The sequence below is a fragment of the Opisthocomus hoazin genome, chromosome 9 (assembly GCF_030867145.1).
Source record: "Opisthocomus hoazin isolate bOpiHoa1 chromosome 9, bOpiHoa1.hap1, whole genome shotgun sequence".
Classification (NCBI taxonomy): Eukaryota; Metazoa; Chordata; class Aves; order Opisthocomiformes; family Opisthocomidae; genus Opisthocomus; species Opisthocomus hoazin.
In genome coordinates, this window is record NC_134422.1 from 32,261,472 (window position 1) to 32,287,040 (window position 25,569).

The 25,569-nt window shown below is 45.2% G+C and overlaps 1 protein-coding gene across 23 annotated transcripts in view; it reads left to right on the forward strand.

Moving 5' to 3' along the window:
• Positions 1–25,569, forward strand: part of MAP2 (microtubule associated protein 2) — a 259,226-nt gene that overhangs the window by 227,183 nt on the left and 6,474 nt on the right. For all 23 annotated transcript variants that reach the window (XM_075430396.1, XM_075430397.1, XM_075430393.1 and 20 more), the window contains 2 exons: positions 5,384–5,537; positions 11,929–12,272. In XM_075430396.1, coding sequence (XP_075286511.1) covers positions 5,384–5,537; positions 11,929–12,272 — 498 coding nt within the window. The remainder of the gene's footprint in view (positions 1–5,383; positions 5,538–11,928; positions 12,273–25,569) is intronic.

Genomic DNA, 25,569 nt, shown 5'->3' on the forward strand with positions numbered 1-25,569 from the left:
AGGCTAATTAAAACCACTTTTCCTGAAAAACCTCTGAACTGCAGTCCCGGGTAGTAGATGACAACAGTTTGCAGATCCATAGGGGGCACACAGACTCCAAACTGCAGGAGTTGGATGTGGTTCAGCATTTTGAGCCAGGTCATCCTCTGGAATAAACTGTGTACTTTGGCCCTTTCTGCAGCACCCGACTCATGCTGGCACCTTGCTCACTTGCTGTGCAGGTAAAAACCCTGCCCCAGGACTCTCTGGATGTCTTTTGGTGCACCATTACATAGCCGTACAATCTGCAGAGGTCATGCCTCTGTAGAAGTTATTGGCCAGTAGCATTTTATATGCGATTAAGTACTTTCTGAATGGCCATTTCCTGGACTGGTGATTTCTGTCTGTATTTTAACTTGACCGTTATGTGCCCTGCCTTCAGCTGCTTTGCAGCCTGTTCTACTTCTGTGGTCTGGCTCTCCTCTGCCGTTTCCTTCAGCAAATGCTGCAGTGCCTCTCTGCCCTGTTCCCATGCTGGCCCTGCAGTCTTTCTGGCCCTACGCTCTTCCTGTCCCACCACTCCAAAATCCCCAGGAAACCAACCTCCTTTCACTATCTCCTCTGCAAGTATTTTTTACATGACACTGACATGTGCTAATTCACCTCTGCAGCACAACAATACTTTGTCATTTTTAGCCATCATTGACAATGAAGAAGTTCATTAGGATTCCTCTAAATTTCATAATGTATTCCATGGCTGACTTGTTTCATCTGTCTAACCAGGTCATCAGTTCTTTGAGGAACAAAAAACTCTGTCTCATAAAGCGCTGCATATTATTTATGAATTGTAAGAAATTGTTGATAGCAGCATAACTGATTGGAGGCTTTGGAGGAGCTGTGAAATTTAGACCCGAATTCAGCAATGGATTCTGGATGTGGTTTTGCAGGTCTAACCCATTTCACCTCGTAACTGGGAAACTGCTAGAGCTTCTTTACTAGTACAGTAAGAAATATCTGGACAGCTTTCTGGTCTGAGTCAACAATATGGTTTGTTACTGTCTTTTCTTGGGGGTGATCAACACTTAAGCAGAAGAAGTCAATACTAGCCCATTTTCAGTCACCTGTGTTCATGGAGTGCTCTAAGTACAAGCACTGCAAAATCATTCTCTGAAATTAGCTGCTTTCTCTACACCTTTCTTATTCCATTCGCTTACTTTATGACAAAGATCAGAAGTCTGCCCCCTGCTTACTTTGTCTCCCCATTGCCTCGCTTCTCTGATTGCATCTCTTGGATGTTTTGCACTCTTCTGTGCCTTGGCTTCACCTCTGCTCTTATAAAGACCTCTTCCTTTTTGATGTTGTGTTTATTCCTGATTTTCAGCTTTTATGTCCTTCAAGTGCAGTCTTTTCCTCTCCACTGGTAATGTTAGATCATTCAGCCCAGCCAGTTTTGTTATCCATCTTCAAACTGCAGTTGACATACTGCTTTGCAGAATAGTTCAGGAAAAGTTGAGCAGTTCCATCTGCTGGAAGGAGCTGTGTACCTGCGGTAGTGAGGTGATGAGAACATTGGCTGTGTGTTAGGAACACCTCTGAAATAAAGTGAGGTTTCTGCATCCCAACTTTGGCAATCCCTGAGTCTTGGTCAGGGTTGCATAGATCTTTGTCCTGTGGACAACTGGTACTTCCAGCAACATGAGTTACAGCAGAAGTCAAAAGTAATGAATTGCTAACAGAGAGTAAGAATGGTTTTCTGGGTAAAGCACTGTCAGGGATTGAGGCATTTGGTTTCTTTGCTTGCTCTGACAGCCTTGAGCATATCCCTGAAATCTGGTTGGGCCAGATTCTGCTGTTATTACTGATGCTAAGAAGTGCCTTGCTCCCTAAACAACACCAAGGGGATCTCGACTATGATCATCTTGGAACAGTGCATTAGCTCAAGGTCATGCCTCTTCCCCAGCTGTTCCACTGAAAGATCTCAGTCTTCTCCATCTTTAGCATCCCCATTAGATGCACATATTCACAGAAGACACTGTATGCAATACCAGTAAAAAGAGCAAGGTCTCCACATTGTGCCTAGAATCTTAGTCGCTAAGAGTTTTCCAGTCTCATTAGGGGAAACATTTTGCATGATCTACAAGCTGAAAAAGGCAAAAACAACTGAGTGAACATTTGGGCCTCAAGCTGTGCATGCTTAGTTATATCTCAAGTGTAGAAAACCAGGTGAAAAGTTTTTGTGGAATGTCTGTTGCTTGGAAACACCCAACATAGATACCCGGCTTCTACAGAGTTTCAGCATCAATCAGTACCTTAGTGGATTTGTAAATATGGCCCAAAGTTTCACAAATGGATGGGATCCATAAATTGAATTATGAGAAATCAGTCAAAGTCTGAGAAGCCTTTGATGGGACAGAGACACATATTATTGAGTTTCTGTTTACAACAATTATTCACTAATTTTATTCTATGTATTTTCAAACAGTGAATTAAGTATTAAAAAAAAGACATAAAAAAGTTGCAAAACTCGTTCTATGAATATATTCTTACTAGTAAAGCACTTTATCCTTTGAACTAATTTCTTGTCTTGCTCAGTGGAGCTACTTGATATGGATGATGATACCCAATGAAAGTCCTCTCAGCTGTGTTGTAGGACTGGAATTGTTTGTTACGTGGTTCTGCAACTCTTAATCATGTTGATGATGTCATGGATGACAGCACACCGACCTCAGTTTTCTGTAGGCTGGGTATGTAGCCTAAGCCAGGTGCCTTTCAGTAGAGAGCTGACAGCCCATTCTTTTCTCATTTTCTAACAAAGACAACTTCTAAACACCAAGAAAGTGTAGGTGACTGACTTAGATCAAGTGCCAGATTTTTCATGGCTAAAGTTACATGCCAAATCGCATAATAACAGGCCCATTGAGATTGCTCCTGTGAATAACTTTATGCTTGTATGAATACAGAGAGAATCAGGACTGCATTGCCAAGATAACAGCCTTACAGTTGTTCTTTGTAGTATCAATTATACCCATGGGAGAAAAAAAAGTGTTGCTTAAGCAAGTAGCTCTATTCTCTTTCAAGGAAATTCCTTTTTGCAAAGCAGTTAGGTGCTCCTAAGTGTCAACAAACAATTTTCAGTCTATCCTATTGATGTTGTTTTCTCAATGGGGTAATACCATTATTGAGAATCAGACAAGTATCTGATCGCAATGACATATCATGCCAGCCTTTCAACCATATACAGGTTTCCTCATCCCAGGACTCCACACTGTCACCCAAATGCACAGAATACAGAGTTTGGGGTGCATTAGGAATTTTATGTGCACACAATGGCACAAGAAGCAGTATTGTCATGCCATTCTGCAATTCTGGGAATACTGATGTAACTTTGCTTTTATGATTTTGACTGTTTTATTCTTGACTGTAGCCTGGAGGGATATATTTCAAATGCACAACTTGGTTTTAAAGGACTAGCATCTCTTGGTGCTCCTGTACTTTTGCACTTGCTTCTCATGCAGCCAACCAGCAGTTGTACCAGTTAAATGCTGTACCTGGCACTGGTTTTGTCCTATTAACACAGGACAAAAATAGCATCTGCAGAAAAAGGCACTTCCTAGAATCAATCACTCTGTCCAGACCCAGATGGCTTCAATCAAACAACACAGAACTAAAACTTTCATGCATATCAGAACTGCATAGACACCATTACCACACACAGGAAAAGTATTAATTCATAGCTTGGTGGGGTTTTTTTTTTGTCCATGTTGCATGTGTTTTTCTTTTGTTCAGCTTCACATTGTGGTTTTTTTTTGTTTGTTTGTTTTCTTATGACTAGACTGCCTCTTTGTCAAAGATTCCTGCCTCAAAGTGTAGAGCAAAGTCATTGCTTCCTCCAAGACCCAGCTCAGCTTGCTCATTAACTACTAAAAGGGCCACTTTTCTCGATACAGACAGTTATTATGTACGGCCCTCCTCAGCAGGCCCAAGAGACTGCTTGCCCTACTCAAAATCAGATGCTAAGGTAAGGTAGCAGAGTTGGTAGAGAGAGTTAGCTTGGAGATGTAGGTGAATTCAATGGATCACATTCTCTCCCCACTGAATTTGAGTAATTCTTTGTGAAGTTTATGTGGGATTACTTACATTCAGTGACAGGGAAACTGATTGTTAGGCTAGAAGATTTGTGCTACAAAGTGGATAAAAACAAAGGAGATTCTCCAAAGGAAACATAAGTGATGTAAGTTGTAACTAGAAGGACACATCTTCTTTCTGTTGATGATATGGATGCTGCTTCATTGGCTGCTAAGAAATTTCACTCAGTTGCACGTGGGTAAGTGGCAAAGAACAGCAGTACTAATTTGCCTTCAAAGTTTAAAAAATGTAATTTTCAGCCAGTTATTATTCTCTGAAAATAAATTCAGTCCCCAGTTTAGAAGGGTGTAGTTCTGTTCACCAGCAATAGGGGCAGAAGCCAAATGCTTAAGGAGCCTAATTTGGGGTGTGTGTGTGACCATGTTGAAGAAGCTGCAGTATAACTTTAAAGAGGTGTTTGGCAGTCCATTCTTGCTTCCCCGTGTTTACATTTCACTTGTGTTTCAGATCTACTTGATGCTGAGTTTGTGGCTATTCCCATTTAAAATTTGTTTGCACTATTAACTTCCATTTTCTGTGTAACGCTATGTTTGGTGTGTCTTTTACTGGTTGGGACCATCATCATATTTGCCTTTGGGAGGACTGTCTGCTTATGCAAGACTGTCTTTGGCTGCCCATCCCATAAATTCAAAAATATTCTAACGTACATGCCCATTACTCTAACCCTGGTAAAAAAAAGGTATCTGATTTCAAAACGTAAAAAGATAAGTATGGAAGTAATTAAGAGAAGACACCAGGATTAATAGTCCTGCACTCAAAAAGTAAGCTGTAGCTAAAGATTTTTCTCCATAAAAAAAATTACAAGTTAGTGTTTGAAAATGCAAAAATCACACATCACCTAACAATATAGCATTGGGTGTATTCTGGGCACCATTACTGCAGTTACTTTGCAGGTAAATCTACATAAGAATTTCACACCTGAGCTCCAGAGAGTCTTTTTACTTTCAACTTGCACTAAAAAAAAACTTTCTTGTTATTAAGAACCAAATGTGGAATCCATCCGTATTTAGATCCAAGAGTATCTGCATCTGTCTTAAGTAGCTCAGAAGATGACTATTGGGTGTTTTGATCCAGTAAAGAAGCACCAGGGAGCTAAGCAGAGCGTGGGAGGGAGATGGATCCCCACAGCTTCCTGTGTGAGTAATAAACTGGGCCCATAGCATGAGGTTCCCCCCTCAGTATATAGGCTGAGAGAAATCACAGCCCAAAGAGTGAGTTTTGAAAACTAAACCTTCCTTTTTTGTTTTGCTACTATTAGGATGGAGTCAGCAAGAGTCCTGAAAAGCGTTCCTCTCTACCAAGACCTTCCTCTATCCTTCCTCCTCGAAGAGGTGTATCAGGAGACCGAGACAGAGAGGAGAACTCTCTCTCCCTCACAGCTTCCCTTTCCTCTTCAGTGCGACGGACAACCCGTATGTTTTTTGCATATTAACTCTCTCCTACTGCTGTGAATGTCTCCCATCCTTGTTAGATTTGTCACATTGCATAGCATCAAGTGTCCCTACCATTTACACAGAGGGGTAGGTCTTGGGTATGCTGTTGGAAATCAGAGCCCCACAGGCTATTTTTGTTCCAATACCAAGAAGGTTCCTGTAATGAGTTGAGGACAACTTCCTCCTCCAAGTGATAGAGGAGCTCACGAGGAGAATTGTGGTGCTGGACCTTGTTCTCACCAACAAGGAGCGGCTGGTGGGGAATGTGAAATTCAAGGGCAGCCTTGGCTGCAGTGACCACAAAATGGTGGAGTTTAAGATCCTTAGGACAGCGAGGCGGGTATGCAGCAAGCTCACTACCCTGGACTTCAGGATAGCAGACTTTGGCGTCCTCAGAATCACAGAATCACAGAATAGTAGGGGTTGGAAGGGACCTCTGTGGGTCATCTAGTCCAACCCCCCTGCCGAAGCAGGGTCACCTACAGTAGGCTGCACAGGATCTTGTCCAGGCGGGTCTTGAATATCTCCAGAGAAGGAGACTCCACAACCTCCCTGGGCAGCCTGTTCCAGTGCTCCGTCACCCTCAGAGGGAAGAAGTTCTTCCTCATGTTCAGACGGAACTTCCTGTGCCTCAGTTTGTGCCCATTGCCCCTTGTCCTGTCACTGGGCACCATTGAAAAGAGCTTGGCCCCATCCTCCTGACACCCACCCTTCAGATATTTGTAGGCATTTATAAGGTCCCCTCGCAGCCTTCTCTTCTTCAGGCTGAACAAGCCCAGTTCCCTCAACCTCTCCTCGTAGGGCAGATGCTCCAGTCCCCTCACCATCCTTGTAGCCCTCCGCTGGACTCTCTCCAGTAGCTCTTCATCTTTCTTGAACTGGGGAGCCCAGAACTGGACACAGTACTCCAGATGAGGCCTCACCAGGGCAGTGTAGAGGGGAAGGAGAACCTCCCTCGTCCTGCTGGCCACACTCTTCCTGATGCACCCCAGGATCCCATTGGCTTTCTTGGCAGCCAGGGCACACTGCTGGCTCATGGTTAACCTGTCGTCCACCAGGACACCCAGGTCCCTCTCCACAGAGCTGCTCTCCAGCAGGTCCACCCCAAGCCTGTACTGGTGCATGGGGTTGTTCCTCCCCAGGTGCAGGACCCTGCTTAGTAGAATACCATGGGATAAAGCCCTAGAGGGAAGAGGGGCCCAGGAAAGCTGGTCGGTATTCAAGGATCCCCGCCTCCAAGCTCAGGAGCGATGCATCCTGACCAAGAGGAAGTCAGGCAGAAACGCCAGGAGGCCTACATGGATGAACAAGGAGCTCCTGGCCAAACTCAAGCAGAAAAAGGAGGCCTACAGAGGATGGAAACAAGGGCAGGTAGCTTGGGAGGAATACAGAGAAATCGTCCAAGTAGCCAGGGAGCAAGTTAGGAAAGCCCTGACAGAATTAAATCTGGCCAGGGATGTCAAAAGGGAACAAGAAAGCCTTCTATAGGTATGCCGGTGATAGGAGGCAGACTAGGGAAAATGTGGGCCCTCTCCAGAAGGAAGCTGGAGACCTGGTTACCTGGGATGTGGAGAAAGCTGAGGTGCTGAACGACTTTTTGCCTCAGTCTTCAACAGCAAGTACTCTAGCCACACCGCCCAAGTTGCAGAAGGCAAAGGCAGGAACTGGGAGAATGAAGAACCACCCACTGTAGGAGAAGATGAGATCTGAGACTGCCTAAGGAACCTGAAGGTGCACAAGTCCATGGGGCCCGATGAGATGCATCTGTGGGTCCTGAGGGAACTGGCGGACGAAGTTGCCAAACCACTCTCCATCATATCTGAGAGGTCTTGGCGGTCTGGGGAGGTCCCCACCGACTGGAGAAGGGGCAACATCACCCCCATTTTTAAAAAGGGAAAAAAGGAAGACCAGCGGAACTACAGGCCAGTCAGCCTCACCTCTGAGCCTGGCAAGATGATGGAGCAGATCCTCCTTGAAACCATGCTAAGGCACATGGATAACAAGGAGGTGATTGGGGACAGCCAGCGTGGCTTCACCAAGGGCAAATCGTGCCTGACCAACTTGGTATCCTTCTATGATGGGGTTACAACGTTGGTGGACAAAGAACGGACATTGTCTGCCTGGACTTGTGCAAGGCATTTGACACTGTCCTGCATGATGTCCTTGTCTCTAAATTGGAAGGACATGGATTTGACAGATGGACCACTCGTTGGATAAGGAACTGGCTCGATGGACACACACAAAGAGTTACAGTCAATGGCTCGATGTCCAGGTGGCGACCAGTGACAAGTGGTGTGCCTCAGGGGTTGGTACTGGGGCCGGTGCTGTTCAATATCTTTGTCAGCGACATGGACAGTGGGACTGAGTGCACCCTCAGCAAGTTTACCAACGACAGCAAGCTGTGTGGTGTGGTTGACACGCTGGAGGGAAGGGATGCCATTCAGAGGGACCTTCACAGGCTGGAGAGGTGGGCCTGCGTGAACCACGTGAAGTTCAGCAAGGCCAAGTGCAAGGTCCTGCACGTGGGTTGGGATAGTCCCAAACACAAGTACAGGCTGGGCAGAGAGTGGCTCGAGAGCAGCCCTGAAGAGAAGGACTTGAGGGTACTGGTGGATGAGAAGCTCCACATGAGCCAGCAATGTGCGCTTGCAGCCCAGAAAGCCAACTGTATCCTGGGCTGCATCAAGAGCAGCGTGGCCAGCAGGTCGAGGGAGGTGATTCTGCCCCTTTACTCCGCTCTGGTGAGACCCCACCTGAAGTACTGCGTCCAGCTCTGGAGCCCCCAACATAAGGACATGGATGTGTTGGAGCGGGTCCAGAGGAGGGCCACGAAGATGGATCAGAGGGCTGGAGTACCTCTCCTATGAGGACAGGCTGAGGGAATTGGGGCTGTTCAGCCTGGAGAAGAGAAGGCTGTGGGGAGACTTTATAGCAGCCTTCCAGTACCTGAAGGGGGCCTACAGGAAGTTTGAAGAGGGACTTTTCACAAGGGTGTGTAGTGACAGGACAAGGAGGAACGGCTGTAAACTAAAAGAGGGGCAGATTTAGGTTTGATATTAGGAAGAAATTCTTCACCATGAGGGTGGTGAAACACTGGCACAGGTTGCCCAGAGAAGCTGTGGCTGCCCCCTCCGTGGAAGTGTTCAAGGCCAGGTTGGATGGAGCTCTAAGCAACCTGGTCTAGTGGAAGATGTCCCTGCTCATGGCAGGGGGGTTGGAACCAGATAATCTTTAAGGTCCCTTCCAACCCTTACCATTCTATGGTTCTATGATTCTATGAAATAAACAGAATGATTAACAAATAGCTTAAGATGTTGATTAGTCCCACTGGATGCTCTAGAGAGGCCCATTGGATTTATAATTCCTGAACATTTTAAAGGTGAAAACATGCATGCACACATTCAGCATTGGGCTTCTCAGGCTTTGGGGGGTTGGATGGTCTTTCTCTCCCGGAGTATTCACAGCAAAGCTTTGCTTTAAGCAGCATGTGGAGATATGTTGGCTTCTCTCCATTTGCGTTTGAGAGTTACCAGCAGAGCTGGCTGCAGAAAGCACAATGCATCAGCCAGGCTCTCAGAGCCTTTAGTTTCAGGATTATAATCAGAATTTTCCGCACTCTCTCATTTAACACCCAAATCTATTGAAATTGGTGCAACATTACTGGCTAGTCAGGTTGTCAGATCAAGTCCAAAAGGTTAGATTCTAAGAGTGCTTCCAGAAATCGATGTGATAGTATGCCTTGTTTAGTGAGCTTTGCAGGAAGCATAGGTGTTGTGGGAAGCACACCTGTGCTACAGTGCGGCGAGCTCAGTCACCGTGTGGGCAATTTACCGGCTCAGCCACACGTGACAAGGTAAATCCTGGCAGATTGATTAGCAAAATGAGGTAGAGACAGACATTGAAGCCACTGAAAGTGAAGGACTCTGGAGCGGAGGCTCGCGCCGAGGGACCCTTCCTGAAGTGGCAAAATCACAGCGGCAAGGCGGCAAAAGCGCTGGGGGAGAGAGCAGACCTCAGGGCCTCCCACCCCCGCCCCGAGCCGGGAGTTGCTAACGAGCGGCAGCTCTGACTCACCACGGGCAGGGTCGAGTGTGACAGCACCCAAACCCCGCACATACAAGAGCAGCACGTGGGGAGCATGAGTGACCAGGACCGGCAAACAGGGTGCAGCGTGGCAGTTGGTGCAGGCAGGGCGTGCAGGGAAGGCGTGGGGGCAGGGCGCAGTCCACCTCCCGGCAACTAGGCTAGTGGACATCACCCTTCCAGGAGCTATTCTAGCTATGGTTTCCACCCGCAGGAAAGCTGTTGCCAGAAGGAGCGTGGGGACCCAGACAGAGGTCCCACACAAACACACAGCTGTCCAGGTCTTTGGCTGCAGGGAGTGCCTGAGCCTGGTGCTTGTACCGGAGGACAGCAGAGACAACTGCTGTGTTTGGTGTGAGCAGGTGAATGACCTGCTCAGCCTGGCGGCAGAGCTGAAGGAGGAAGTGGAGAGGTTAAGGAACATTGGGGAATGTGAGAGGGAGATGAACTGGTGGAGCCGCACCCTGCCATCCCTGAGGCCAAGGCAGCAGGAGGCAGCTCCACAAGAAGCAGAGGACCCCCTACCCTCTTGCCACCAAGCAGAAAGAGGGGACCGAAGAGATGGGGGGGAATGGAAACAGGTCCCTGCTCGGGGCAGCAAGCGAATCTCCCCCCCGGCCTCCCTCACCTGCCCAGTTGCCCTTAAGCAACAGATACAGGGCTCTGGAATGTGAGGGCCAGGCAAATGAGGATGTGGGTGAAGCTCCATCCAGGGGGTTGCCTAGAGCGAGTTAGTCATCCCCAGGTATTATGACTGCCCCGGCTAAGAAAAAAAGAAGGGTAGTTGTCATAGGCGATTCCCTTCTGAGGGGAACAGAGGGCCCGATCTGCTGACCAGACCCATCCCACAGGGGCCCGGGTTATAGACGTTGCTAGGAAGCTCCCTGGTCTGGTGCGGCCCTCTGATTATTACCCGCTGTTGGTAATATAGGTTGGCATTGATGAGACCACGGAGAGAAGTCCCAAGGCCATCAAAAGGGATGTCAGGGGACTGGGGTGATTGGTTGAAGGATCAGGGGCACAGGTGGTGTTTTCCTCAATCCCATCAGTGGTAGGAAAACTCACCTGATTAACAGGTGGCTCAGAGACTGGTGCCATTGGTGGAATTTTGGTTTGTTCGGTCATAGGGAAGGTTTACGTGGCACTGGGCCTGCTGGTGACAGATGGGAGTCCAGCTGTCTCAAAGGGGCAAAATGGTTCTTGCCCATGAGCTGGCAGGGCTCATTGAGAGGGCTTTAAACTAGGTTCAGAGGGGGAAGGGGATATAACCCGGCTCACTAGAGATGAGCCCAGGCGTGGCATGCCAGTGTCAGGGTTGAGACTGACAGCCCAGCTCAAGTGCATCTACATCAATGCACATAGCATGGGCAATAAACAGGAGGAGCTGGAAGCCATTGTACAGCAGGACAGCTGTGACTTGGTCGCCATCACAGAAACGTGGTGGGATGACTCTCATGACTGGAGTGCTGCGATGGATGGCTATAAGCTCTTCAGAAGGGACAGGCGAGGAAGGAGAGGCGGTGGGGTGGCACTGTATGTTAGGGTCTGCTTCGATTGTATAGAGCTCGATGATTGTAATGACAAGGTCAAATGCTTATGGGTAAAGATGAGGGGGAAAGCCAACAAGGCAGACATCCTGTTGGGAGTCCGTTATAGACCACTGAACTAGGATGAAGAGGTAGATGAAGTTTTCTACAAGAGGCTGGCAGAAGGGCAACAAGGCTGGTGAGGGCTCTAGAGAAACAAGTCTTACGAGGAGTGGCTGAAGGAACTGGGGCTGTATAGTCTGGAGGAGGCTGAAGGGAGACCTTCTTGCTCTCTACAACTACCTGAAAGGAGGTTGTAGTGAGGCAGGTGTTGGTCTGTTCTCCCAGGTAACTAGTGATAGGACGAGAGGCAATGGCCTCAAGTTGCATCAGGGGAGGTTTAGATTAGATATTAGGAAAAATATCTATACTGAAAGAGTGGTCAGGCATTGGAACAGGCTGCCCAGGGAGGTGGTTGAGTCCCCATCCCTGGAGGAGTTTAAAAAAAGGTGTAGATGTGGCACTTCAGGATATGGTTTAGTAGGCATGGTGGTGTTGGGTGGATGGTTGGACTCGATGATATTAGAGGTCTTTTCCAACCTATGATTCTATGATTCTGTGACATCCAGCGGTTACAGCACTAGAACAGCCATCTTAGAGCTGTATCTTGCTTGGCGCACAGGGATGCAGTCTTGGGAGGTACAGAGGGAAGAAGAGCTCTATTTATGTGGGTCTAATGCTGTTTTTTTTTCTTCATGTAGGGTCAGAGCCAATTCGTAGCAGAACGGGAAAAAGTGGAACTTCTACCCCCACTACACCTGGCTCCACTGCCATAACACCAGGGACACCACCAAGCTACACCTCCCGTACCCCAGGCACTCCAGGGACACCCAGCTACTGCAGAACCCCACACACTCCTGGGACCCCCAAATCTGCCATACTGGTACCTACTGAGAAAAAAGTTGCCATAATTCGCACTCCTCCTAAATCTCCAGCCACTCCGAAGCAGCTACGAGTTATTAATCAGCCTCTACCTGACCTCAAGAACGTCAGGTCCAAAATTGGATCAACAGATAACATCAAATACCAGCCCAAAGGGGGCCAGGTAAGGATTCCACACTGTATGTTCATCCATATGTGATTTAGTCTTGTGTGTGCACCTTTGGGATAGGTATGGGGGCTATTTTGAGGAGCCTTGCAAGTGCTGCTTCTATTGTCCATATACATTGGTTGTTTTGAGTGATGTTAAATGGCAGGGGCCAGGACAATCTTCAGAAAAGTATTTTGTCACCTGAAAACTAACAGTGCATCACTGAGATCAGTTGAAAAACTTGAAACAAGAGTTTGCACTCCATGCAATAGATATATTTCAGCCTGAGTCTCAGCAGTTGCTACTTAGTCTTTATCAATACCAGGAAATGAAAGAGATTTGTTTTAATTCAAGCAAGTTCAAATTCAACCTAGATAGATGTTAGCAGGATTTCACAGCACCATGACCTTTTCCTGTGTCATTTTATGTGATGTGCATTGTGTTTGGTGATGTCAATGAGGGTTGCAGCCTCCAGCCTGGTAAATCCACTCCAAGTTAAAGACGGTGGGAGGGAGAAGATATTAGATTTAACTGTTTTTCTTGGTGCAGGGTTTGAATAAGTAGGAACAGGGCTTAAATTGTGTAAATTGGAGAATGTGTATAAAAAAGCAAAAGGCGAATGTGTAAGAAGACAGATATTCTCACTGTCTGAAAGAACAAGAATTCAGGGACATCTTGATGCCATTAAAAGATAAAAAAAAATAGTTTCATACCTTGCAGAGTTATGCAATGAAGCACACTGTCATGAGGATTGCTTTTGGCTAAAGACTGAACATATGTGTAGGGTAGCAAAATCCCCTGTTGCTACAGACAGAACGTACCAAACTTTGGAAAGGATAGTAAACTTGTAGGCTTTTAAGCTAAGCAGAAGCTTTTGGAGACTGAGGAAAGATCAGATAGGAAGTACCATAAATCTTCCTGAGGTATGGCGTTTATACCTTCCTCTGAAGAGGCTCTGTTTGATGCCCTACCAAGCAGAGCTATGGCCAGAGCTGGAATAGTCTTCTCTCATCTTTGGGCAATGCAGAAATAGTAACACAGATGGCATTACAAGCCAAAATTATGTCCAAGCAATTTGTTTGTCTTTCTGTTTGGAAGAACTGTTGTTCTAGCTTACAGGATGAAGCGATCCATTTCATTAAAGTTTAAAGAGTTATAAAACTGTTTATAACCTGAAAGAAATCTTATTTTATTTAGAAACAAAGAAGCTGAATGAGGAAGAAAAAATATAGCTTACTAACATTTATGCTAAAAATGTGGACAACTCAGTCTTGTGGGTGTAAATAATCATGTTGGTTTATTTTTTGTGAAAAGTACGTATGCATTTCATATTGATTCTGGAGACAACCCCACGATGAAAACACCCAGTGCCCCCAACTCCCTTTTACTTCCCTGAGACTGCTGAGTGACAGCAGTGGCAGAGTGAGTGCTTTATGGAAGGTTCACTTCTCAACTACCTCCAGGGGCAGGGCATCAGGGTAGATAACATGCTCCCCTGTTCACCTGTCTTGAAAACAAGACATTTCCAAACGCTGGGTGGCACAGTATTTCCAGGTCAGCTACTTCTACATATATCTGAGTTTTGGAATACAGAGTGGAACATACAGAACAGTGAGGTTTGCCTAATGCTGTCTTAGAAAAAAATACTAAATTTGATCAAAACTTAACATTGCAACCCTGTGCCTACTGCAGGTCTTCCAGAGGAAAAAAAAAAAAAAAGAGGCTCATATATTAAACAGTAAGGTATCGCTTAGGCATTGATCCTATTTTGATGGTAAATCAACACATGCACTGCTTTCCAGGATTTGGACAGTAGCCAGTTACTTAGATAAAGTCAAGAAGATAATGCCTCAGCAAAGATTCTTCTGCCTTTACTTTGACAAGTGTCTGTGTAATTATTTTGTATGAGTTCAACTCCCATTTGACATGTTGCAGAGCAGATGGTCAGGGTGTGCACAGGGGCTCCAGGAGGCTTGGAACACGAGTTCACACTGTGCATCTGGATTACCATTCCCCATAGCAAGCCTGGCTGTGGGACATGGGGCTTGAAACCAACACCCTGTTAGCCGATCCCCCTCCTCGCTGTTACTCTCTGTGGACTCTAACAATCACTCAAGACCAGGGGGCCACAGCAAATTGTATTTCTTTGTAAACACCGTACCTAGACAGCTACATTTTCTTAACAGTTCTACGGAGCTGCACAGAGTCTTTGCTGGGTAGTGAAGAATGGCACAGCAGCTGGCATTTCACTGTTTCGGGGATCACAGGGGAAAACTGCTGGGTGGATATAATGTCACTGAAGCTAAAGCATTTTTTAATTCCTTGTGGTATGTGGCCACTGAGCTGTGGGTTAGGCAAAGAGAGACTCACTGAGTTTTTCCTTTATCTCCTTTATGCCATAGTTGCTCAGTCTAGACAAGAGGTTTTGGGATTAATTCTTTTCCAGTGTCTGCAGTTCAATTTTATAGGTTCTGTGAGAGGAGCACGTGAAAACTAATTTCTTTTCCTTGTGTCTGGTCTCTTCTTTAATGTCTGGTGGCAAATATTGCGCTGGCTAAAATGAGCAGTTATCTGCTATCTGCTTTTAGTGATGATACATGAAATAAACAGAAAACTGCTCAAGTTTTATAACTTGAACTGGAAGCGCCGATAGCAAGAACCACAGGAAAAAGCAGACAAAAGGCCAGCATCTGACTGGGCAAGTGACGTACATAAACATGACATGCAGATCACTAAAGGAATACAGATAAGCAGCCCAGAAGTGTCATTTGGAGGCAGACTGTCCTTTTACCAGAGGCATATCTGAACCTAGCACAAGGTCTTTTCTTAGCTTACAGCTGCCCTAGAGAAAGCAGCCACACTCTGAAACTGCCAGAGGCTGAGGTGTAGAAATGAAGAAGCAGAGCCTGAATGCTAAATAAATCAAGAAATACAGTGCTTCAGCCTTGAATTTCATCAAAAGCTCATCAGACATCAGACTGATTTTAGTTCAGCTCTGACTTGCCAGCCACAGAAACAAAGAAAGGGAGAGACATAGCTCCACCTGACGGGATGGGGGAAGAGCATGCTTCTAGAGGAAGGAGCAAGCCAACTTTGCACTGCATTAAGCTCCTACTAGGAAGAGATGGCTTGGGATGTGTTTAATTGGTATTCTGCAGTCTGAAGAAATTGGGGCTTCTCTGCTCTGTGATGCAGCCAGTAGGTAGTTTTCTTGTTTTATAGTAGAGTATGGTGAAATGTATCATTCTTGGCAAAGCTCAGAGGTGACTTGCTCATGGATATGTCTGCTGGGTTTTAGATGGATTTTCACACTGCATCAGCTGTGGAGGAAATGCTGTGCTTTCAAAAGTAACCTATTTGCATCTGTTATTTCTCAGACAGCCCAAGGGAAGCATAGGCGAACTGAGGGAAGGGGTTGGAGATCTGTTTCAGATGCCAAGAATGGGTTTTTTCTTTTCTGGTTGGATTTTTTTTTTCTTGAAATTCTGTCTCTGGATGTGGTTTGTACCATACTGGAGTACAAAAGTGCACCAATTGAATCTTTTCATTACTGACCAGGCAGAGTATTTATAAAGCATCATAGGCCAGCAACCAAGGATAAAGCCAACCTAGATATCTTTTAATTTCATCTTAAAATGTATGCATCAAAACTCAGCCATGGGCAAGAACTTCAGAGGATGTGAATCAGCATGGCTTCATCAAAGTGAATGGAGCTGTACAGACTAGAATGGCATGCGTAAGGTTTAAACTTTGCATTCTGAAACACTAACTATAGTAACAGCCAGGCACCTTATAAGAAGTAAGATGACAAATAGGAAAATGAAATATCTGAGCCATGTTGAAGAACAAAGTGTTTCTTGGAGGTTTTTAGGAAGATTAAGAGGGAACTTCACTGTCTTCCCTAAACTGTAGAAAACAACGTGCATTTAGTCAAGGGTCAGAAAGTCTAAATACATTAATGACACAACTATTCAGTAGAACCTGTCCAGAAACCACAAAAATGCGGGCAAGGAGAATAGACATCTGCACTAAATGATAAAAGAGACCAGCACAGGGAAGGATAAGACATCTCAGAGCTGGGCAGAGGAGGAGACTTGGATGGATATTAATTGTCGTCTTTGCACAATTTCTGGTTAGCTTCAAAATCAGTTTGGATGGCAGGAGAAATTCCCCCACAGCACCCACCCCACCTCCCTATCCCCCTACCCATCATCACAATTTGTGACCCAGTCTGCAGAGAACAGTAAACTCCTGAAGTGTTCCCTGCCTCAGCTACAGCCTGCCAGGATGCAGAGACAGACAGGTCTGGTGGCCCACCAAGAGCCAAGCACCTCCAGGGAGAACTGCAGTTTGAAAGGGTGTTCAGCAAGTTCCCCTTGAGATGGCATCTTACAACTCCTCTTCCTCCTGTTTCACATGTCTTTGCACCATGTTACAAACACTAAGGATGGCCCAAGAATTAGTCTGAGGATCTAAGTTAATGCTATTGGTGCACTGGTTGATGAAGAATGTGCTAAAATGTAGTGGAGAATATAGACTTAACAAAAAATGCAATCTGAGTTGTTACTGGCTCGCATTCTGTCTGCCATCTCCTTCTGGCACATCATGCACTTTTTCTCCAGTCTGTTGTGATCTGCAACATAAATGAGCCAACGCTTTGAGAATGTCCTTGCTCAGGACAGTGATGAACATAAATGAGCTATAAGGTTCAAGCTTTGGTGCTTTCCCAAACGATGGAAACCTGGAAAACCACAGGAGGCAGCTGTTTTGATTGGATTGATGTTGTAACATGGCTGTTGTTGAAGTACTTAACTAATGAGAGACTGGAAAGCAATTGTTTCCACACTGTTAGCTGCATTCATTGGAATAAGTTTGTGCATTTACCAAGTCAACAGTTCATAACTGTAAGATAAATTAATCTCTGTCAGTCTGCTTTTGTTTGCTTTACACATTCCTGGTTTTGTGGATTTACAAGACATTAGAAGGGATTTGTTCTAGACTGAAAATCAGAAATTAGTTCATACCTTGTTAATTGCAGATCTACAAGTGCAAAGAGAAATCAGGAGTTTCAGGCACAACTTCAAAAATATATCATAGCTCAAAACCATAATTTTTAAATTTTTGAAATTTAGAATTTTGGCTGATCATTGCAGATTGTACAGAAATAATATCTTGCAGCTCCTGTGTTCAGACTGCACTCATTTAATGGAAGGCTTGCCCAAGTGCAGTCTGTACAGTTAAGCCTTGAATTACTCTTGATAAAAATAAGATCCTTCTTCCTGACTCGTATTTTAGAAGAATGAAGCAATCGTTACCAGGCTCTAGCAAGTTTCAGAAAGTTTCTTTGAGGAAAGGTTTTTGGTTGGTGGAAATGAGCAGGGAATTGGGACTTTCTGTCCAGATCTGACATTCACTTTCTATGTGGCTGGGACAGAGTAACATCACTGCTGTGCCTCAACCATCTGTAAAATGTGCATCATGCTCATTGAGGACAAACTGAACCACAGTGAGGAGGGTCACAAGCTGTCTGATGGGGCTCTAGACAGTAACAGAACTTCCACCGACTACAGTAACCATAAGCCAATGCTTGTCCCTCTTTTGAAGGCAGTTAGCAGCAGTGCACTGATTTCTACCAGCTGGATGGGGTGTGTGTGATCTCTCTAGCTGGAGTTGAAGGTGTCACTTTCTGGAGGATTCAGTGTCTTTCCACTGACTACAGTGTCAGCTTAATCAACCATTTCCAACTCTTAGCTGGCTAGTATTAGAGGAGACAAATCCTGTCCATGATGTACCATATGTTGTTGGTCTCTTTTTAATAGCAAGGGGAGAAACTGTATTTTTTTCTGAAATTGAAATTACCAGGACATAAATTCCTGTGAAAGTCTGAGTCATCCCAGGATCAAGTTCAGCAGAGAAGGCATTTTCAGCTGAGCTCTAACTAGTCTAGATTTGGGCAATAAAGTGGGGAAGGTTGTTTTTTGGGGAAAAATGTTCAGGCAATATATAATCTGGATCAGAGCTGTTCAGTCGTATAATAGTGTTCTGTCTTGCTCAGAAAGGTGAGAAAATGAGTTTATTTTTCTAGATGGGAAAGGGCAGGAAAGGAAAGGGTAAAAACCTTAGTTTTTTTCTTGGAAATTTGGATTTGAACAATAAAAAGAGATGCTAAGCTGCTGAGCTGTTGGAAAGTCAGCTGGCATGAAGAGATAAACAGAAGACTTTTTTTTTTTACTTGAACTGAACAACCTAATTTTCTTTATTATGCTGGAGTAAACAAAAGCCAGACTTAGTGACTCAAAACTCATCCCTTCTTAAAGATAAGAACACTTGGTATTTGAAGCTATTAGTACTCTTTCCGTGAGTATGGACTGTTGCCTCTAAGATTTAAGTATCAGACTCTGTAGTTTAGCAAAATCTGTTTCCTTGGGTTTTTTTGTTTAAGGGAGTACTAAAACAAGGGTCCCATGTTTCAGCTGAATTAATGGTGCTCCTAGGATCTTTTTTATTTGGTGTGCATGAATCTCCTTCAATTTATTTTGTGATTCTTTTGATCAGCTTCCCAGATTTAGTGAGGAGTATGATTTCAGAACATGTGTTTCAGTTCATCTGACATGGATCTTGCACTTCCTTGAGCTGTCTAATTCAGCTGTTGTCTCTTGACTGTAAACTCTCTGGCATGGGAAGCGGTCATTTTGCTTTGCATTTCCCAGCACAATTATGCAAAACCTCTCAGTGTTTCTCTGTAGGCCTTTCTCCCTTTATTGATAGGGACATGCATAGTTCAGTGTGGCCGCCTTATTAATTAGATGAATAAAGTGATTTGCAAATAGGTAGAAAGAAGCTTGTAAATCAGCCATTGTTGTCCTATGTAAGTATAAAAGACATGGCTGATTGCAAGACATTTCTTTCATTTTACTGATACTTCCCATTGAAAGTACCTATTTTCAGTTGTTTGTAATTGTTTCACAGTTTAACTGTTCAGGCTGAAAGACTATACTCGGTGTCTGCTTCTGGGTACATTTTTAAAAGTTAGAAATGAACCTGGCTTGTTGATGCTTTGCTAAGAACAAGATGAGGATAGTACATTAATTTGCCTATGCTATGTCCAGTGCAGCCCTTTGTTTTGAATCTCACTAGCGTGTAGGCTGGCAGCTTCACCTAGTGTGTGTAACCACTAATTTCAGGAGTGCAAAGGCTGAACATGATCAGAAGCTCTGTTTGTGGATATCAAAAGACTGAGGCACAGTCTTTCTCTTGAAGGGCTTTGCTAGGCCAAATAAATACCCTTCCCACTCCCATCCCTATAGCTTCTGCCAGGAGCATGAAAACTATAGGATCATCTGTCCTTGGCAGCATACAGATTTGGAAGCACTTAGAACTTCCTCTTGATTGTAGTCAGGTTTTAACCTTAACCTTGCTTCCTATGCTAGACCAATTCTTGTCTCACTGGATCCGTGTGTTAAGCAGGAGACCAAACACTGAAACATTGTCTAGTTCCTGGAATGTAGCTGTCAAATTACTGCAATGTTGCGGTAAGTACAAGGAACCTGCCCTCTTTGATAAGTTGTTAGGAGTCTGGGAGCTTTTGCCAATGTCACAGCCCCCATAGCATGTTCAAGTGGCAAGTGGAGACAAGCTAGAGTCTTTTTGAATGCTTTAGGCACAGTGTTTGTGGTAGAGCTTCTCAGAGGCCGTAATTGCAGAACAGGGAGAACATAAATCATCAGCTTCTTGGAAAATATATTCAGAGTCTGTAATTTTATCAGCATTGCAATTTTTGTTCTTTGAGTACCTTTGTTTTGGTGTGTACCAAGTTAGTAAGCCACAGGAGGGAAGCTGTTTATGGATTCTCTGCCCAGATGCTGATAAATTAGGGGCGTTCCCTCTGGTGAAAAGCAGCTGAACTGAATGATTCTGGGCAGCAATGGAACAGAAGTCTTTCTCTTTTGTGAGCACTTTTCAATCACTGATGTTGTCTTTAGCAGTGAGGCACAACTGAGCTAAATTCTATCTTACACTTCTTTGCCTTCCACTCAGTGCTTCTACAAATTTTTGCTCATCTTGAATGCAGTGGTGCAGTACTGACAGCGAGTCTGCTCCAGGTCCCTGGACTGGAGAACATTGTACACGGAGACTTTGAAATCCAAATTCACTTTCTGTGAACAGCCCCAGGGAGGCATATATCTAACTGGGAGATTCACAGGTATTGCCAGTCTGTCACATCTCCTCATGTTAGCCAGTGTAACCCAAAACATCCCCTCTGATTTAGCATAGATGTTGCCCTCGGACCACAGCCCCTTGGTGTTTAGATTGCCAGTCAGGCCACTGTATGTAGGAAGGGAGTTATGAGTTCAGCCTGATGAGTGTAGGTCAATATATGCCTCATCTAAATGAACTCTGAGAAAAATACCTTCAACACTTGGTTTCCTAGCAGGCTACCCATGAACGCCCTGCATGTCTTGATGCTTTGACAGGCAGCATTCAAACAGCACAGCAGGTGTGGGACCGTGGTGTCTGATTGCTGCTGGAGACTACCTAGAAGTAGTGTGAGTCAGTGAGGCTGTATTGTGTGTACATCAGCACACAGTCTGCCCTGGACTTCACTTCTGGACGACTGCTGAAGGAGTCATCAGAGGGCAGAGTGAGGGTAAGGTCTGTAAGGCTTCCAGGGCTTCAGACAAAAGCCATTTTTATCCTTGGGCAGTGCGGTTTTGTGGAATAAAACCAGCATTGTCTCTAAGGCTTAATTTTTCCACTGTGGTTTAACTTCATGTGGATATGACAAATACTGAGGAACCTCAGCTTGGCCCTGATCAAAATACTAACTTCCAGGGCCTGTGCAGTATACCTGGGCAAACCACCATCCAATCAGAAGAGAATGTACACATTTCAGAGTGGCAGGTCAGCACAAGGGTTATGAGGGAGCCTGTCAGGACATTATCTTGTTGCGATGTTTAGTGGGTGTGAATAGAAAGCAGTCCTGTTTCTGCCACAGACTAAAATGTTCCCTTTCCTGAATGAGAGTATGAGCAGGCTTGACGTTTCATTTAATGTGCAGCACAATTGAAGTGCATATATGTACATCCAACACATCTCCACCCCACACAAGATGTACATTCAGGAACACAGAGACCTTCCTGGGGAGTTATGCTACTCATGCTGCCTCTATTGCAGGCAGCTGCATCATCTAATTCCTTTCATCAAGTGCCATCCTAAAAGTTTACCATTTTCTTGTAGTAGCTCTGCTCGCCTGGGAGACAGTTCCAGAACCTCCCTGCTCTGATTGTTAGAAATTTCCTTCTAGATTCCATCTTCAAATAAGTCACAGTTAGTTTACATTGTTTGCAAGCCAAAGATTCTCTTTAGCCTAAATAGTTCCTATCCCTCTCTTGTACTCTCCCTCTGATGTTTACAGTCTGATTTCGCAGAGGAAACAAAGCTCATGCAGTCATGCTGTCTGGCTGGCAGTCTCAGCCTTCCTCAACTCATTTGTAACTGGTTGGCCCATTTCAACCAGTGCTGGCAAGGGAACAATGGTTAGAAACACAGGCAGTCCCTCAAAGTTGAGTGATACTTGTTGACTGGATATGAAACAGAGACTCAGCAAAACACTGTAATTGGAGAAAAGGCAGTGATAACTCAGCCCCTTTTCCACAATCAGAAACAACAAATGGCTGGCCGGTTGTGTATTGGCTTCTATTTGCCCAGTCTAGCAGACCTGGGAGAAAGCTTGGGAGATATTGATGGCAAGAGGGGACAGGGCTTGCTGAAGAATATAGGATGGAGGGATTAAGCAATTTAAAGACTTAATCTACAGGAAATAAGGCTCCATTAGTTTGTGGAACACTTAGTTATAGAGGGCAGTCAAGATTTAAATATGGGGGAGGGGTATTGATATATTCCAGGAAAGGGAGAAATAGATCATCAGGCAAAACCTGGGTCAGTGCAGTTCCTCCCAGTGCCAGATGACCAGCAGAACACATGCACATCACTCGGCTCACTTCAGCCCTCAGCATAGGACATAAATGATGCATAGGGCTCCTGCTGGCCCCTCTAGACAGGGGCACATTTCACCTACTGAGACAGAGAGAACAATTGAGGTGATTGGTCCTTTACATATCTGCTAGCCAGGTCCATGGGCCATGAGACTCGTAAAGTGTCAGACTTCCGGGTGCAAATCAACCTTCAGGCACTTGATCAAAGGCACTCTCTCAACCTACCATCTTGCTTTGGCTCCGTTTTTAAGCTACAGGCCTCCAGTCCACAGCGTTGAGGTCTTGTCATGACCCGTAAGTCAGCATTTTCAGAGCAAATGCATCCCTGTGGCCATTGGTAAGAGGTGCTGCTGATTCGTTGCTGAGAGAGATGTGCTCAGAAAGCACTAGGAACACTTTCTGTTTTGCCCAGTTGTCTGGCCTGAAGCTTTCTGGGACCCAGATATGACTGCACTTCTGATGTGTGTTTCTGTGACTGATGTGACACCTGTCTTGTATAGTACTGGGGTACATTTTTAAACAAATGGTATATTGAGAGAAATCACAAGCATAAAACTGTAAAGGTATTTGCTTTCATGTTTCAGCGTACATTGGTTTACTTGGACAAATCAAGCAGATAGGAGAGAGAAAGACATTGGTCAGTTTGCCTACTGAAGGTGACCTACAAGTTGTGGAGTGTATGGTGCTGTCATTACGTTTATTGCTGACTATGCCATCACCACAGTTCTTTACCTATTAAAACAAGAGAACACTTAACATCCTAATGGTTTGACTGATGCAGTGGTTATGTTATATGTAACGAGGGGGACCCATGAAATAGCTTGCTGTGAAAAAATTCTTCACATTGGCTGCAAAGTATGGCCCTTTGAAAATTTCTTCTTCGAGTTTACTGGGCTTAAGTCAAGACTGCACTCCAAGTACTCGGTGCCAGAGGATTTGACTCATCATCTTAAAATACAACTTTATCCCCAGTGCACAAGCCAAGAGCTGCGAAATCTGATATCCCTGTAAAGGGGCAAATAGCCTTTCCTAGTTTGGATCGGTGAGGCACAGAGGGAGAAATTTGTCTCGGATTTATCAGGGAGCCTGGGGAGTTGGGGGACCTGAAGCCAGGAAGCAGAAACTACATAGTGTTGTCCTTCGTCCCACTGACCACTTAAGCTGGTTTGCAGCTGCTTTGTGTTCTTAGAGTGGGAAGAAGCTGCAGTAAGGTACCCTGGTGTATCTGTCCCTCTCTCTTATCTCAATATCAGTTAGTCATTGCAGGTTTACCCACAACAGCAGCCAGACACCAGGGCTATGCTAAGGAGTGTGGTGGTGAAGGCTCTACAAGTACCATTTAGCAAAATGAATAGACAGTAGCCAAAATTCTGTGGCTTTCTGTAAATTCATATTGTATATTAATAACATTGAGATAAATGAAATCCAACATAAAATTTGGATAAAGACTTCATATTTAACCCAGAGAAAGAATACGCTGTGCAGGCAGCACTCTTTGAGTAAGTAAAAGCTCCTGGGGCAAAGAAGGCAGGTGCAGCCTTGGCCAGAAATACCTTCTCACACACCTGAAAAGCCTAATACTAGTAAGCACAATCCCCTGCCCTTGCTCAGAAAGAAGTCTGGAAGTGGTGTTGCTCAGATATGTGCTCTGCACCCAGTTGTCGCTGCCTGCTGGTAACTGCCATCCAGCAGCACATCGTTCACTGGGAGGACAGTCCTTGGTGGCACCTGAGCTCTGCCAGGTGGAGGAACTGCTTTGACGTGGGTATCAAGCACAGGACAGCTTGGCCTGCCCTTCACAGAGTTCACCTCCAGACACTGTCGTATCCCTGCAGTGCATCTGTGCCGAAGGTAACACAGAAAATATGTGGGCTCCTGACATCTGTAAAGGAGGCTGGTGCCATCAAGGGATCAAGGGTACTTGTTCTGCTGATAACAAAGAGCACAGTGGACAAGCACAGTGCTGCTAGCACCAGCAAGCTGTTGTGACCAACTTTATGGCCAGCACCAGAAACCAAGAAGCAGTCACTGCAACTGTAGTTTTCCAGATGATGTTTTTTATGCATTGGCCTTTAGTGGATGACAGTAATGAGAGAGAGCAGTAGAGAGCTCTGACAAGGTTAATTAATTTTGTCAGTCTGCTTTCACAGGGTGCTCTGAGGTCTGTTGTATGAGTGTGGCTGCTATTATGGCTGTATTGCAGAAAGGGGTGAAATACCTCAGGATTTCAGTCCATGCCTGAGCTGGCTGGATCTGGGATTTCTGCATCAAAGACTGGAGTGCTGAGCTGTGGGAAGGAGGCTTTCCATCTTCTGCTTGTGGCCAGTTCAGCAGAAACACAGGCCATCACTCATGAGAGCCTAGGACAGGCTGTCCAAGGACTATGTCCAGTCCAGGCAAGCAAGGAGTTCTTTGAGCTGTTCAGGGAAAAGCCACCTCTCATATCTCCCAGTATAAAAACTTGCACCTTTGCGTTTCACAACCACTTTGTGAGGTAGCAAAAGAAGAGCATAGTACATTTACATATACTAAGCGTAGAGATTGGCATGGATTACATTCTTAGATTTCAATAGAAGTGTCAGAAGAAGGGGTCACAGCAGGAGGCAAAATTTTGCAGGCTTCCTTGTCCTGCACCATGATGGAGTGTGTGTATGGTATATAGTAAGTTACCTCCAATTCCTTTTAGGTTAGGATTTTAAACAAGAAGATTGATTTTAGCGATATTCAGTCGCGGTGTGGTTCCAGAGATAACATCAAGCATTCTGCAGGGGGAGGAAATGTAAGTAGTACAGACAACCTGTGAACAGGCACCTCCACTGTGGTGACCCACCTTGCACAGCCAGCCCCCTCTGTCTCCCTTCCTTTGAGCACTACTTTCCTTCCCGCTACTGTTTCACACGTGAGTCTGGTCTGGTAGTCGTGTGAGCCCTGTGTATGCAGTGGTGGCCTCCTGATCTTGCTCCACAGAGCACAACACATTTCCAGAATATGGACAGGAAAACGACATGAAAAAAGAAGGGTTATCTCTAAAAGCCCAAGGGTGCTGACGTGTGAGCTGAAATGGTTCATTGCCTTTCATGGGAGTGGCCCAAGAAAGTAATTTCCAGAAAGAGACTCCAGCTCAAAGTAATTTCCAGAAAGAGACTCCAGCTCACAGTGAGACTCCAGCCTCACAGCTGGGCATCTTCCAATGTGTTCATCCTCAGCTAACCTAAGAGGAAGAAGGATAAAACATAAGGACAAAGAAAGCTCAGAGAGAGGGTGCGGTCAGCCAGGGTGTGCTGAGTGCTAATGCCACAGCATTATTCCAGTACAAC